This window comes from Mesoplodon densirostris, chromosome 2, assembly GCF_025265405.1.
Source record: "Mesoplodon densirostris isolate mMesDen1 chromosome 2, mMesDen1 primary haplotype, whole genome shotgun sequence".
Classification (NCBI taxonomy): domain Eukaryota; kingdom Metazoa; phylum Chordata; class Mammalia; order Artiodactyla; family Ziphiidae; genus Mesoplodon; species Mesoplodon densirostris.
In genome coordinates this window covers 9,290,067-9,303,590 of record NC_082662.1, presented here as the reverse complement: position 1 = coordinate 9,303,590, position 13,524 = coordinate 9,290,067, and the positions used below count along the sequence as shown (strand labels likewise).

The window sequence follows — 13,524 nt, the reverse complement described above, 5'->3', positions numbered from 1 at the left end:
CCATCTCACACTCAAAGCATAGGTCACCAAACCTGGGCAGGTCCCCCCACCCATCTTTTCACCAAGAGTGGACATGGGTCTTTTCTGGGGTTCATAGACCCCTTAAAACTGCAGGCAACCTTAGCTAGAGTAACCCCCCTCATCCCTGATGTCCTGGCAGGACCTCATTCTAGAATATTCCTCTACCTCTCAGCTGCCTACCTGTCTGTGAAGAGAATGACCAGGTTCTCCTTGTCTGCGTGCTTCTCCAGGGCTTTCTTCAGTAGTCGAACCTTCAGCCCTCCACCTGCTGACATCTCCTTGCCCCCATGCCAATCCTCCCCCAGCCCCAGCGCCTGCAGAGAAAGGCCCCTTAACATGAGCTTCTGGTAAACAAAAATCTGGCCAGCTCAATTTCCAACCCCACCTGGGCAGTGCACATCTTTGCTTCTGGCTGTGGCCAGCACCTCCTCCCCTCCCCATGGGAAACCATTCTAAGACATATGTGTGGCTGAGCAGGTGCCTAGTGTGGTCATGTGACCATGGCTGGCCAATCAGAGTGTCCCATCTCTCCCAGAGCCATAAGTTTGAGCATGTAACCCAAGTAGGGCCTATAAGAGTCTTCCCCGGGACTGTTATGTTAAAAGTAAGAAAAGGTTGTCTTGTTCTGCTGAGGTTGTGAAGCTGGGGGATGTGGGTCTATGGCTGGTGGTCATCCTGCCACCATGTAGAGAGAGCATGTCCGCAAATGAAAACAAACAGGGCCTAGAGATGGAAAGACGAGGCCCTTACCATGCTGCGTGAACTCCTAGATCCAGCTATGTCTGAAGCAACCCCCTGCCTCAAGCCCCATTTATGTAAACTAATACACTTTCTTATAATGAATTTTTTTAATTTATTTTTTAAATTTATTTATTTTTGGCTGCGTTGGGTCTTTGTTCCTGCACAAGGGTTTTCTCTAGTTGTGGCGAGCGGGGGCTACTCTTCATTGCGGTATGCGGGCTTCTCATTGCAGTGGCTTCTCTTGTTGCGAAGCATGGGCTCTAGGTGCGCAGGCTCCAGTAGTTGTGGTGCATGAGCTTAATTGCTCCTCAGCGTGTGGGATCTTCCTGGACTAGGGCTTGAACCCCTGTCCCCTCCATTGGCAGGCAAATTCTTAACCACTGCGCCACCAGGGAAGCCACAAACTAATACACTTTCTTTCTGGCTTAAAGCCACTAGACTGCAAGCTGTGTAGGCAGTGCCCTGGTCTGTCTCGTCCGTCTTTCTGTCCCCAGTGCCAACCATGGCACCTGACACAAGGAGGCACTCAGCACACTCAGTGAAATGGAGGAATCTCTCCCTGCAGGGCTCAGCCCCACAGACTGCACGCACAGGACATGAAATCCATGCCACCGATGGACATGGCGTTAGCTTGTGTTTCGTTACAGCAGTGTTTATACAGGTAAGATATCCAGACAAGGGCATCCCCAAATCACCTGGGAGGCCTTGTGGAAATGCTGATCCCCAGGCCCTACCCTCTAAACTAGCCACAGGTCCCCAGGCGAGTCTTATGCACTAACATGAGCACTCCCACATACCTCTCGAGTCTCACCTTCCACACACCCTCTATCTCCAGCACCTCCTAGACTTTGCTTATGTTCTTCCCATCTTACTTTTCCAGAAGATTTCCCTTTGGGCCCAAGTCAGTTTGGGAAAGGCAGACATCCAGCTCCTGGACTCTCCCCCCACCCCTCGGCTATCTCTGCCCCACCCGGGGAGCCCCTTACCTGGATCTTGTAGTTGAAGAACTGGGCTGACCGCTTGAAGCGTCGGAACCCCTCGGTCTCCTTTGTGGCCACCGTGAGGACCAAAAGGTTGTCTAGGGACAGAGAAGGGAATGAAAGATGAAGAGAGGTGACAGCAGGAATGGATGACAGTGCCCAGCGGGATGTGTCAAATCCCACAGGATGTATCTTCCTGTCAACCCATTATACACAAGGGCCCAGGGCCCAGGTAGGAAGAGACACACCTAAGATCACTCAGCTGGGTTAATGACAGAGCTGGGACATAACCTGGGTCTCCCAGTTCTCCTTCAGGGCTCCGTTCATCTGGTAACTGACCAATGTGGCGGGAAGTACCCAGAGCAGAGGTGTCTGCACCTTGCATTGTGAGACTGGGTCTCTCTGGACTTAGGAGCAGAGGAAAGGATTCGCTCTGAATGCTGAACAACAGGAGGACCTCTCTGGCCAATATCAGACATTAGCCTGGCAACAATCACAGCTCTCCATGCCCGCACTGAGGGCAGACATTGCTAATCAATCCCAACAGACTTTCTTGCTGAGCCTCACTTGGCCTTGGATTCTCCCAACACTGTGAGAACCAATAAGAGTTGGCCTGTAGTGGAAACTGACTTGAAATCCTGGCCTTTGGCCAGAGCAGCTATGCTACCTTTTTAATGAGGGACCTCTCTGGGCTCTGCAGTGTGGCTTCACCTCTGCAACAGAACCTGCTGGAAACACTCCCAGATGCCATCTCTGGGAGCCGTGAAGAAGCCCCTCCCAGACCATACTTTTTTTTTTTTTTTTTTGCGGTACGTGGGCCTCTCACTGTTGTGGCCCCTCCCGTTGCGCAGCACAGGCTCCAGACGCGCAGGCTCAGCGGCCATGGCTCAAGGGCCCAGCCGCTCCACGGCATGTGGGATCTTCCCAGACCGGGGCACGAACCCGCGTCCCCTGCATCGGCAGGCGGACTCTCAACCACTGCGCCACCAGGGAAGCCCCCAGACCATACTTTGAGGCTGTGTTCTATGAGAAGTGAAGGCTCTGGGAGTCCCCTGGTGGCCTAGTGGTTAGGATTTTGGGCTTTCACTGCTGAGGCCCTGGTTCAATCCCTGGTTGGGGACCTGAGATCCCACAAGCCGTGCTGCACAGGAGGAAGAAAAACAATTCCCTGAGGCTGGCCTGGTTAGGCTCCTAACTCTGCTCCTTACCAACTGTGTGACCTTGGGCAAGTCCTTGACCCTCCTGAGCTGGTTTCCCCCTTGTAAAATAGGGATAGTAGTAGTACCTACTTCCCAGGGCTGCTGGACTAATTAAATGAGATCAGGCCTGTAAAATCCTGGTTGGGATGCCGGCACACACTAAGCTATTATTGGTGCTTCTTACTGAGAGGCAAACGCCTTGCTCTGGCATTCAAGGCCCCCATTGATTGGCCTGGTGACACACTCATTCCCTCCACTGAGTGGGCCCTCCTCCTGGCTGGGCTCCTCCCTCCTGCCAGGGCTCCCTCTCTCTGCTCTTTCTCTAACCTTCCTTCAAGTCCCAGGGCCAGTGACACTTCTTCCCTACCACCACCTCTAGGAAGCCTTCTTGGATTTCTCCTGACCTCTCTCTGGGCAGAGGGCAGGACCCCACTTTGCAGCGCCCATCACTGTTTCACTGGGTGAGCCTTACTTCCCTGGGGTCCAGGTCTTAACACTTTTCTGGGTGAACAGACTCACCAAGTGGCCAGGCCAGCACAGGCAGGTAAGGCCCTCCCACCTCGACCTCCCCAGGAAGTCAGGAGGAGCCTGGGCTAAAAGAACAAAGGAGTCCAGCCTGACAGAGCTGGCTGAGCTGAGGGGCAGGCTGCTGGTCCCAGAGCAAGGGGTTGGTGCCAGGTGGCCCAGCCAGGATTGGCAAGGATCCGCTGCGGGTGGGTCCAGAGACCTGGCGCAGAAGCGGGTGGATTCACTAGGCAGATGTGTAGAGGGGAGGCCTCACCATCTGACCCTGGGGTCCAGGAAAGAGGGGTGCTGCTCACACTTGGGGAAGGGCTCCCCCCAACTCCTGCCAGGATGGTTAAGTCTGCCCTCAGGCAAGGAGAGACAGAGCCCCAGCTCTGAGGCCCTCTTGTCGACAACAGGGGCTGCTGGGGACGGGAAGAGTGTCACATTTCATGGATGGAAAAAGCCAGCGTGTGTATCTATGTGAGATTCTGGATTCTCCATTGGACCAGGGCTCCTGAAGTCAGGAAGAGGGGGAGGGGAAGTGAGGAACCCAAGACTCAGACATGGTAACCTGCCCAAGGGAGCCATCATGTGGCAGCACCATGATTTGGACACAGATACCTGGACCCAGAGGCCCCTCTCTTCACCTCGGCACGCACCGCTCAGGCCTGGGACGTGGCCAGGCGTCCATCTCCATCTGTCTAATGAGACTGTCCAGCTCAAGCCATGCTGGACCCTCCCCACTTCCCTCCCCACATGCCCCCTTCCTCCTGCACAGCCTGTCTCCACTCAGTTTTCCTGCCAGGTGCTCGCAATGGCACCTTAACAAATCCTGGGTTCCTTGGGCAACACAACGCCCGCTCTCCTAGCCAAGGACCCCACAAAATCCCCCAGCACAGAGGGCCACAAACCTGCCTGCATATCGGCATCACAAGGGAGGTTGTGAAATCCACATTCTCGGGCCCCAGGACCAGAGATCTGAGATGGACCCAGGAGTCTGGATTTGTCCTACATTTCCCTGGTGATTTCTGATGTCAGCCACATTTAGAAACCGCTGGTCCAACCCATCCCTTGGTCCTCTGCCTCTGGGCTCCAATGCAGGGGCCTGGGAGGTGGTTCACAGCAAGAGAATTCAAGGCAGGCCCCTCCCCTAAGGGACCCTGGCATCACCCCTCAACACCCCATGAAACTGCATCGCTGAATCCAGCCGGCACCCCATTCCTTTGTCCTGCCTGAAAAACTAGCTTCTTCCCCTGAAAAGGGCCCAGGCCACTTCCGCCAGGAAGCCCTCCTCAATCTCATCCCCTTACCCAGTCAGTCCTCGGCCCGTGAAGTCTCCATGTGCACAGCAGGTGAAGTACCAGTACAAACCTGCTCCTCCCTTTGACAGGCCAGGCCCACATCTCTATTTCCTCGGTTTCCCTCCCCCTCCCCAGGACTCGGACTGAGTGTGACTTGGGCCTCAGGTACAGTGTCTGGCCTTCAGGAGCCCTGTGGAGATGACTAGTAAGCGCTAGCACTGTTGAGCCTTTTCTAGATGCCATGCACCTTGTGAAGCGTGTTACATTCATTATCAAATTTAACCATCGACACCCTGTGCTGTAGGTGATATTTCTACCCCCCCTTCTACAGGTGAGGAAACTGAGGCACAGAGAGGCTATATAACCTCGAGGTCAGAAGGAAATGAGCTGGAATTCCAAATGCCCATGCCCTTCACCACAGTTTCCCTGTCCAACATCCCAGAATGCTGGGAATCCCAGCTGTAGACTGAATCCAGCATTTCCAGCCACCTTCTCTCAGGCCTCCCCAGTGTGGACACCCGCTCCAGTTACTGGGTGAGGTCTCTTCCCAACTCACTGCACAGCCAGAGCTCTGGGCAGCCTACAGGGTGACAACGTGACCCAGGGCCCTGCCCACCTGCTTTCTGTCTGGTCCAGCCAGCCACCTTGGGCTGAGGCCAGGGCCCACGTGAGGCCCGACATACAGGGCTCTTGGTCCCCCCTGACCCGCTGCTCAAAGTCCAGCAGTGGTTTCCCCAGATGGATGACCCATGATCCAGGGTCAGCAAAGACAAACCAGAGTGGAGTGGCAAACTGCCACAGATTGCTGGGAGGGTAACTTAGCCTCTCTGTGCCTCTGTTTTCTTATCTGTAAAATGGGAGTAATAACAATAGTACCAGGGAATTCTTTGGCGGTCCAGGAGTGGTTAGGACTCTGCGCTTTTACTGACAAGGGCCGGGGTTCAATCCCTGGTCGGGGAACTAAAGTGCTGCCCTGGGGGGCAGGGATGGAGAGGAGCTGCCTTCCTGAGAGTGAGAATGATGGGGAGTGGGGGGGGGCACGGGGGTCTTGAGGGGAGTGCAGACATCTCTCTGGGATCCTAAGAGAAGGCTGAGGACTCAGGCTCTGTTCGGCTGTGTTTCTTCAGATGCCACCTCCTCTCCCCAAGCAGTGCAGGTCCAGGCAAGGGGGTGGATGGTCAGCGTGTGGCCTTGGCTCCCAAGGCACGGTCATGACACACCCAGTCTGCTCTCTGGGGAGATGGGAATGAATGAAGCTCCTCTCCCATCCCCCACATCCACCTGGGGCTGGAACGGAAGCCAGGAGATGGGGATTCCCAGGGCTGGAGCCAGCCTTGCCTCTTCCCCAGGTCTGGCCTCCCACTCATTTCTGCCACCTCAGGTCTCCTGAGACTCCCCCGCCCTGACACACACACAGCCAGCTGGGTCTGCCTGCTTCTCCATTTCCTGCGGCGGAACGGCACGACCTGAAGCTCCCACCCGAGCCCAGCTGGCATCCCTGGAGTCTCAGGTCTCAGCGGCCATCGGGCTCAGGCTGCTCCTTCCCTCTCCATGGCCAGATGAAGGCCTGCAGGGAAAGGCATGGGCCCAGGGAGAGAGGGGGGTTCAGCTAGAAGCAACTACAGAAAGAAGGACAGACCACGTTGCTCTTGGACTCTCCCACCCCCTCAGCTCTGTGCACATTTGCTTGTTTGGATGCTGCTTTGTTGAAGGCCTTTTTCTGTCCCCCACATCAGTCTGGGGGGCCCCCAGGGCAGGGCACTGTCTCCTCCCTCAGGCACAGGGCTCTCTGGGAGCGGAGGGCTGTGCCTCCCCCATCAGACTGGGCGTCCACTGGGGTGAGAAACTCTGTGCCCTCCCTCAGACTGGCAGCACCCTGAAAGGGAGAACTGTCCCTCTTTCTCTCCGTGTGCCGAATCCTTGGGTGTGCAGATGAGGGTGGACAAGCAGCTGAGAGCACCTCCACCCGCCACACCCCGTGCAGCAAATCCCCTGCCCCACTTCAGGCTTCACTGGGCCCCTGAGGGACACACGGCACAGTCCCTGCGCCTGCCCCATGGAACACTCCTCTGTAGCTGCTCCATCCCAGCCACCTGGGCTGGGTGTCCCCATCCAGCCAGCGGAAGGAAGGAGTTGGCCTCTGCAGGCAGCTGGGGTGCCCCCTTGCTGAGGCCAGTGGGCAGCCTGGGCCAGGCCTGTAGGAAAAACTACCATCCTATGCTGCCTCCTTGGCCAGCAGGCTGAGGGGTCCCAACCACCTGGGTCTGGGACAGTTGGGCAGACTTCCCCAGGCAGCATCTCCCGGCAACACCTGCCCCCCCATCTGGAGCTGGGGGTCAGCAGGAATGAGCAGAAGGTCTGAGTCCCAGTCGATGATGCCACTTCCAATCAGCAGTGGCAACCTGAGACCAGGTGTTTAACCGTTTAGGGTCTCAGTCTTCCTATCTGCATAATGAGGCCAATGATTCCTTATGTATCAAAAGGGTCTGAATGGAGCAAGGGAAGCACAGGGCCTCAAACTTGAGAGCGGCCTGACTTTCGCCACATGCCTGGGGACCCGCTTACTATCTACTAGGTGCTGACCTGGATTATCTCAGCAACACCCTGAATCCTGTACCCTCTGTGGGGGCTGCCTTGTGTCCACTCTGTCCCCTCCCATCACCTGCTAGGGGTCAGGGCACCTGAAGCCTTGTCATCAATTTGGACCCTCCAACTCACCTCCCGGGCTTCATCACCTCCCTGGGCAGCTGGAGTTTCTCCCCTGGGATGGTCTGGGGTGGAGGGAGTCTACATCAGCAGAAGCAGAGGGAAGAGACGCCCAAGGGGAAAAAAGGCCAGCAACTGGAGCCAGGCCATAGGACCTTTGCACACACCACCAGCCCAGCCCTGTGCTTAGCACCTCCCTCACTGGATTTTTTGACCTGTCTTACTGCCCTGCTGGGATACTCCAGGAAAGCTGGCAGCGCTGGGCCAAGAAAGAAAATGCCTTTATGGGCTGGGCATCGAGCTGAACTCTCACTAACAGGCCTCATCCCACAGAATCCTTGTCAAGAGCTCTAGGACGCAGGTATCATCACACCTGTTTTGCAGGCTAGAACACCAAGCCTCACGGAGATTAAGCACCACTGCTTTACCACGGGAGACGCATGGCCTTGGGTAGAACCTGACACAAAGGAAGTACTCAAGAAATGGTGGTTCCCATCCCTTTTCCTGGCCCAAGGGTCTGCTAAACTACCATCCTGCCCCACTCTGGTTCCCAGTTTCTCTAGAAGAGTGGGCCAAGGGGAACGGGGGATGATGGAGGGTGTGGTCAGTCTGGCCCTGCTTCGCTGGGACTGCCAGTGGTCTGTGTCCTCCTGGGGTTCTCAGGTGCTGACTGGGCGGCCCTGCAGGTGGTCCAGGGAGGGCTGGGGAGGAGAGTAGCACCCGCTCAGGATGCACAGTGGGACACACTTTGAAATCCAATCTGCCTTGGGGTTGTAGAAAAAGCACTAGAGCCGGAGTCCAGCAGATCTGAGACCCACCACTCCAAAGCTGGATCCCCCTGGGCAGTCACTACACCTGTCTGGGCCTCAGTTTCCTCATGTGGAACCCGGAGAGAGTGAGACCCACCTGGGAGGGGGAGAGCAGACCACTGAGGACACGGGTGAAAGTACAAACGGCTCTGTGATGTGAGCCACCCTTTCTGTCCCCCACCCCGCCCGGGTGCCCCTCACTCCATAGTTACGAGGCCTAGGTGTGAATCCAGATTTCACAGCCCACAAGCGGTGTGACCCTGGGCAAGTGAATCAACTCTGGAGCCTCAGTTTGCCCAGCTGGAAAATGGAAATGATAGAAGGATGCACTTCTGAAGGTTAGGATCCTGCTTAATCGACGTATGACTCATAGCCAGTGCTCCACAAAGGTAGTTATGGTCCTTATTATTATGAGTGCTATTATTATTTGCCTCTCTGGGTAATGAACGGGACTTGGGCCGTTCTTCCCCTCCAGCTGCCCGAGGAAAGTGGGAAACGCAACCCTAAGAGGGGAAGTGCCTTGTCCAAGTCACCACTGAGTCAGTGGACAACTGGCCTGAACCCAGAACCCCTCGGAAGCCCAGGCCTCCGCTACAGGCCGGTCCTAACGGAGGCAGCCCCCAGACCAGCCCACCTGCCCCCATCCCCGCCCCCCACCTCCGGCCCCGGATTCCCCCTCCCGCCCCCGGCCCGGAGCCCTCACCCTCCGGCTTGGCATCACCCTTCGTTTCCACCAGGAGCAGCCAGCCCAGCGGGGCCAGGAGCAGCTGGAGCCGCATGGTCCGGGTCTGGGAACGTCCGGCGCGTCCAGCGGCGCTCGCTCGCAGGCTGGAAACTTCCCGACGGGGCCGGCGATCCCGCTGCCACGCACTGGGCCCGCCCCGGGGGCGGTGTCGCGCCGCGCTGCCGGGGGGAAGGGTTTCCTGCAGACTCTCCCGAACCAGCAGCCTCTCCGAGTCCGGGCAGCTCCCTGCGGGCCCGTCCCTGCGGCTCCCGGGTCCTTCCGCCGCCGGCCTCCTCCCTCCCGTCTCCGGGGGCTTCACTCCGACCGGAAAGAGGAGGGGAGACGGGGGCGAGGCAACAATTTCTATACCCCGGACCCCGCGCCAAGCCTTGATGGTATCAATAAACGTGAGCCTCGGTTTCCTCTCTGGAAAGCGGGGTTTATAATGGTATCTATGCGTTGGGCCTTGCACGGGTTAATGACACTGTTACCTGCAGTGCCCTTAGAACAGCCCCTTGATAAGCCCTCAGTAAATCTCAGCTATTCAGATTTCATTCGCCCTTGTCCAAAGCCTTGGGCGTGAGGGTCTGAGCCTGGAGCGGGCGAGGCCTGGCAGGAATGTGCTCAGAGGCATCCACACGCCTGCCGAGACCCTTCTGGCTGCTGCAAGTGCAGAAAGCGCATCACCGCCCCGCAAAAAGGGACTCACTCAATCTGCCTTTTTGTCCCTAGGAGGCAAAGGGAACCTCTAAGACAAGGAAGGTCTGGTTCCTGAGGTCACATTGTTGAATGAATGGATGAATGAATGAATGAGAGAGAGAGAGAAGAAAGTGAGGGAAGGAGGGAAGGAGGGATGAAGGAAGGAGGGATGAAGGAAGGAAGGAAGGAAGAAAGAAAGAAAGAAGTTGTTTAGGGTCTCTTCACAGATGTGGGTCTTCAAAAAACAACTCAAGCATTTCTAGAACAAGGTTTCCTGGAGCAGATGTCAGCTAGAGGCAGCCATCTCTGGGAAAACAACAACAATTTTCATCCTTGGAAGAGACCCTCAAAGGGAGATCCTTTCCAGCTGGTTAGGCTCCAGAGGAGTGGGTAGTGGGTACAACCCTGGGTGGGCAGGGGCTTCCCCACCCACAGGGGGAAAGGGCAGAGGCGGGAGGAATGTCATGATTATCAATGAACAACATAAAGCAGGCCATGCTAGGTCCTGGGGAAAAGAGAAATCAGCAGTGCTCTTAAGACTGACGCAGCCAGGGTAATGCACTACCGACATGATGTTACATGGGAAAAGCAGTATATACGGTATGACCCCGCTCAGCAAAAATATATCCTTACAGGTACAATGCATAGAGATGATGCTAAAAGAAAATGACAGCCAAATATTTACAGTCATTATTTCCAACTTGTGGGAATGTGTGTGTGTGTGTGTGTGTGTGTGTGTGTGTGTGTTATTGCCAGGTAGTTTTTATTTTCTGATTTATATTTTTCATTGTTTTTACAATCATTTTACAATGAATATATACAATTTGTACAATCCAAACAAAGCCAACACATGTTCTTTTTAGAAGATAGGTACAATCCCTGGGAACCTGGGAAATTTTCTCACTGAACAGAGATTTACTCATGGTAAAGATGGTAGAAGAAAGGCCCAGGGGGACCCAACAGCAAAAATTCGAAAGGCAAGTAAAGGGAAGAGGCATGAGTTCAATCCAGGGCTGCCACCCATCTGGGACCTGGGACCTAGGGCGGGGAGTTTCTGCAGCTGGGGACAGGACATGGTGCCAGAATCCACCGGATGTTTTTGAATTCAGGAGGATGCAGACTGAAATTCCAGCTCCTTCGAGGAGGAAATGGAGGGATAAGCGGAGGGGAAGAGAAGAGCATGTGTTGACTGGCTCAATTTTCAAAGCTCTGGCTTATGCCATGTTCCCCACAGCCCTGCCAGTTAGGCAGTATTGCCCCCATTTGTGAAATAAGGAAACCGGGGCTCAGAGATGTGAAGCAACTTCCTCGAAGTCACACAGCTGATGGGGGACCACAGTAAGGGAGGCGACTTTGGAAACCGGCTCTAACTTCCCTTTTGCTCGGGCCCAAGGAGAACCTCAATGGTGGCATACTATGGACAGAAAAAAATCCTTGGGCAGTGGAGTTCCCAGAGTCATCGCAAATTGGGAGGGGGAATCAATCTTGGAGGCTGCTGGTCGCCCCTGGAGAAAGGATTCACCTGGTGAAGCCTGCCTGCCACCCTTCACAAAATTGCTGGAACTTGAACTCAGTCCAAGCTTCATCCAAAAGGAGGACTTGTCTCTTTAACCAGGGGTGGCTGCTGCCTAGATGTTACTCAGGGTACGTGCTGCACGTGTTGTGCACAGTTGAAGGCACAGGACTCTGCTTTTCTGGGAAGCAGGAAGGATAGCTGGACTGGAGGGTAGTGGTCTGGTGCCACAAGGGGCTTTTCCTCCTTTCATCCTCTGCTTTTCTCCATTTTTACCATTTCCTTTCTTGACCCGAGGAAGAGCGATGGTCTCAGTGGACAGCCACGTTCTATGCTGCCAGCCGATTCTCAGCCTCCTCCCCATTTACACCCATCAGCTAGTCCCACTGGCACCTACCCCCTTTGATGATGATGATGATGATAATAATAATAATAATAATAAGGGAATTTCCAAGCTGTTCCCTTAAATGAAAAAAGTAATATGCAAGAGTATATAATATGCTACAATTTCTGTGAAGGGAAAAATATAGGTCTCTGTCTATATGGCTATATATCTGTAAGTGAATAGAATTTCTAGAAGAGCATCCAAGGAACAGGAAACAGTGGTTGCATCTGGGAAGAGGAACTGACTAGCTGGGGCTCCAGGAAAGAGGAAGACTTAATGGCCACTCTTCACCCTTTCATATATGTTGAATTTTGTGTCATGTACATGTGTTTCCTGTTTCCTAGTAAAAATAAATTAAATAGTGAATGGTTATTTTAAGCGTTTAACTTGTTTATCTAACTGAAGTCTCAAAGCAATTCTACTCTGTCTCATGATCCCCATTTTATGGATGGAGAAACCAAGGCCCAAGGAAGTTAGCTGACTTTAGCAAGGGGCAAGGCCAAGATTCAAAACCCAGGCAGCCTCATGCCAGTGTCCTTACCCTTGACCTCCTGGCTTTGTTGTGGCTATGTTGCTGATTGTGGGCTGTGATTCCCTCTCCTGGGGTGTTTGAGAGTGGTAAGGGAGTTAAGAGCCCCAGCATGAACCTTCTCTTTAACGTAGGAATCTACTTCCAGGAATTGCTCCCCCAGAAACAGTCTCAAAAGTAGGCCAAGGTATATGTCTATTACCCAGACATTCGTAATAGCGAAAAATAATTATGTGGGTTTACATTTACTGTGTACTTACCCCATGTCATGCACCTTGCTTGCTTTGCCTGTATTAACTTACTTATTCCTCAGAAACCTGAGAGGCAGTTTCTCTGGTCATTCCCGTTTCACAGGTGGGATCAAGCCTGGTTTAGTCCTTTGCTCTCATCTCACTGTGCCTCCCAAGTGTTTCTGCCTCCCTGAGGGGCTTGGATGGATCCTATCTCTCTAACTGTAGGTTATGGATTACTGCACATCCATGAAGTTACTCTGTGGGGTTTGTGAAATCCTGGTGGAAATTAAGAATTTTGTGTGTATGTTTTGATAATGATCTTAAAAAAGAAAAAAAAAGAAGGTAAGCATACTGTAGGATCACCTGGACAGCTGCCTTCTTATAGGGTGCTGGCCCTAAGACTTGGCAAACACACGTGTCTGCTCACAGCTCACAAGAAGCCACCTCAAATGACCATTTAATTTTCAACAACTGGGAAGCACTGTCTGGCTTTGGAATGTCCTGAAACTAAAGTGGAAACAATCGCCCCATTGTCTGCCCCTGTGCTCAAATTGAAGTTTTTTCCGAGAAACAAAACAAAATTTGTCTTTTGCATTGATAATACACAATTTAAAAGCATTTTCAAGCATAAGCCTTTAGCGTTTTATGTTATTTAATAAGTTAAGACTCACCGTTGACATCAAGAAGACGACTTGGTGTGGTGGAGAAATGGACAGTCCTGGGCCTGATTTGTGTCCTATATGCTGTACATGCAGCCAGACAGGTCTGGAAGAGCTATCAACAAAATATATCCTAGGAAGTCTGGTTGACAGTGCTTACTTTTCTTTTTCTTTCTTTCTTTTTTGGGGGGGTACTGTTCTGTACTGTTCTAAGTCTTTTTTTTTTTTTTTGCAGTGAGGATCATTTTTACAGAAAAAAAGTTTTTAAATTATTTTTTTTTAATCTTGGGGCTGTTGTTGAATACATTAGTAGCGAATGGGGCCCAACACGTGTTCGGTTTGGCTAGCGCGGTGGGTTTTTTCGTTTCTGTTTTTATTTCCCATGAATTGGCCGCTTCCAGTCCTCCGCTGACCCCTCTCCTCTTCTGGACTTGACTTTTCAGGCCCGAGCACTGGTGCTCCAAACCCCGGCGGTGCCCGCCCCCTCCTCGCTGTGGCCCCGCCTCCTTCTCCCGGGC

The 13,524-nt window shown here is 53.6% G+C and overlaps 1 protein-coding gene across 1 annotated transcript in view; it reads right to left on the bottom strand.

The window, feature by feature from the left end:
* Positions 1 to 9,136, bottom strand: part of PLOD1 (procollagen-lysine,2-oxoglutarate 5-dioxygenase 1) — a 28,111-nt gene extending 18,975 nt beyond the window's left edge. Inside the window, exons 1-3 of the mRNA XM_060088987.1 lie at positions 8,968 to 9,136; positions 1,749 to 1,840; positions 202 to 335 (exon numbers count right to left, since the gene is read on the bottom strand). Of these exons, the coding sequence (XP_059944970.1) occupies positions 202 to 335; positions 1,749 to 1,840; positions 8,968 to 9,043 (302 nt within the window). The 5' untranslated portion in view covers positions 9,044 to 9,136. The remainder of the gene's footprint in view (positions 1 to 201; positions 336 to 1,748; positions 1,841 to 8,967) is intronic.
* Positions 9,137 to 13,524: the final 4,388 nt, after the last annotated feature.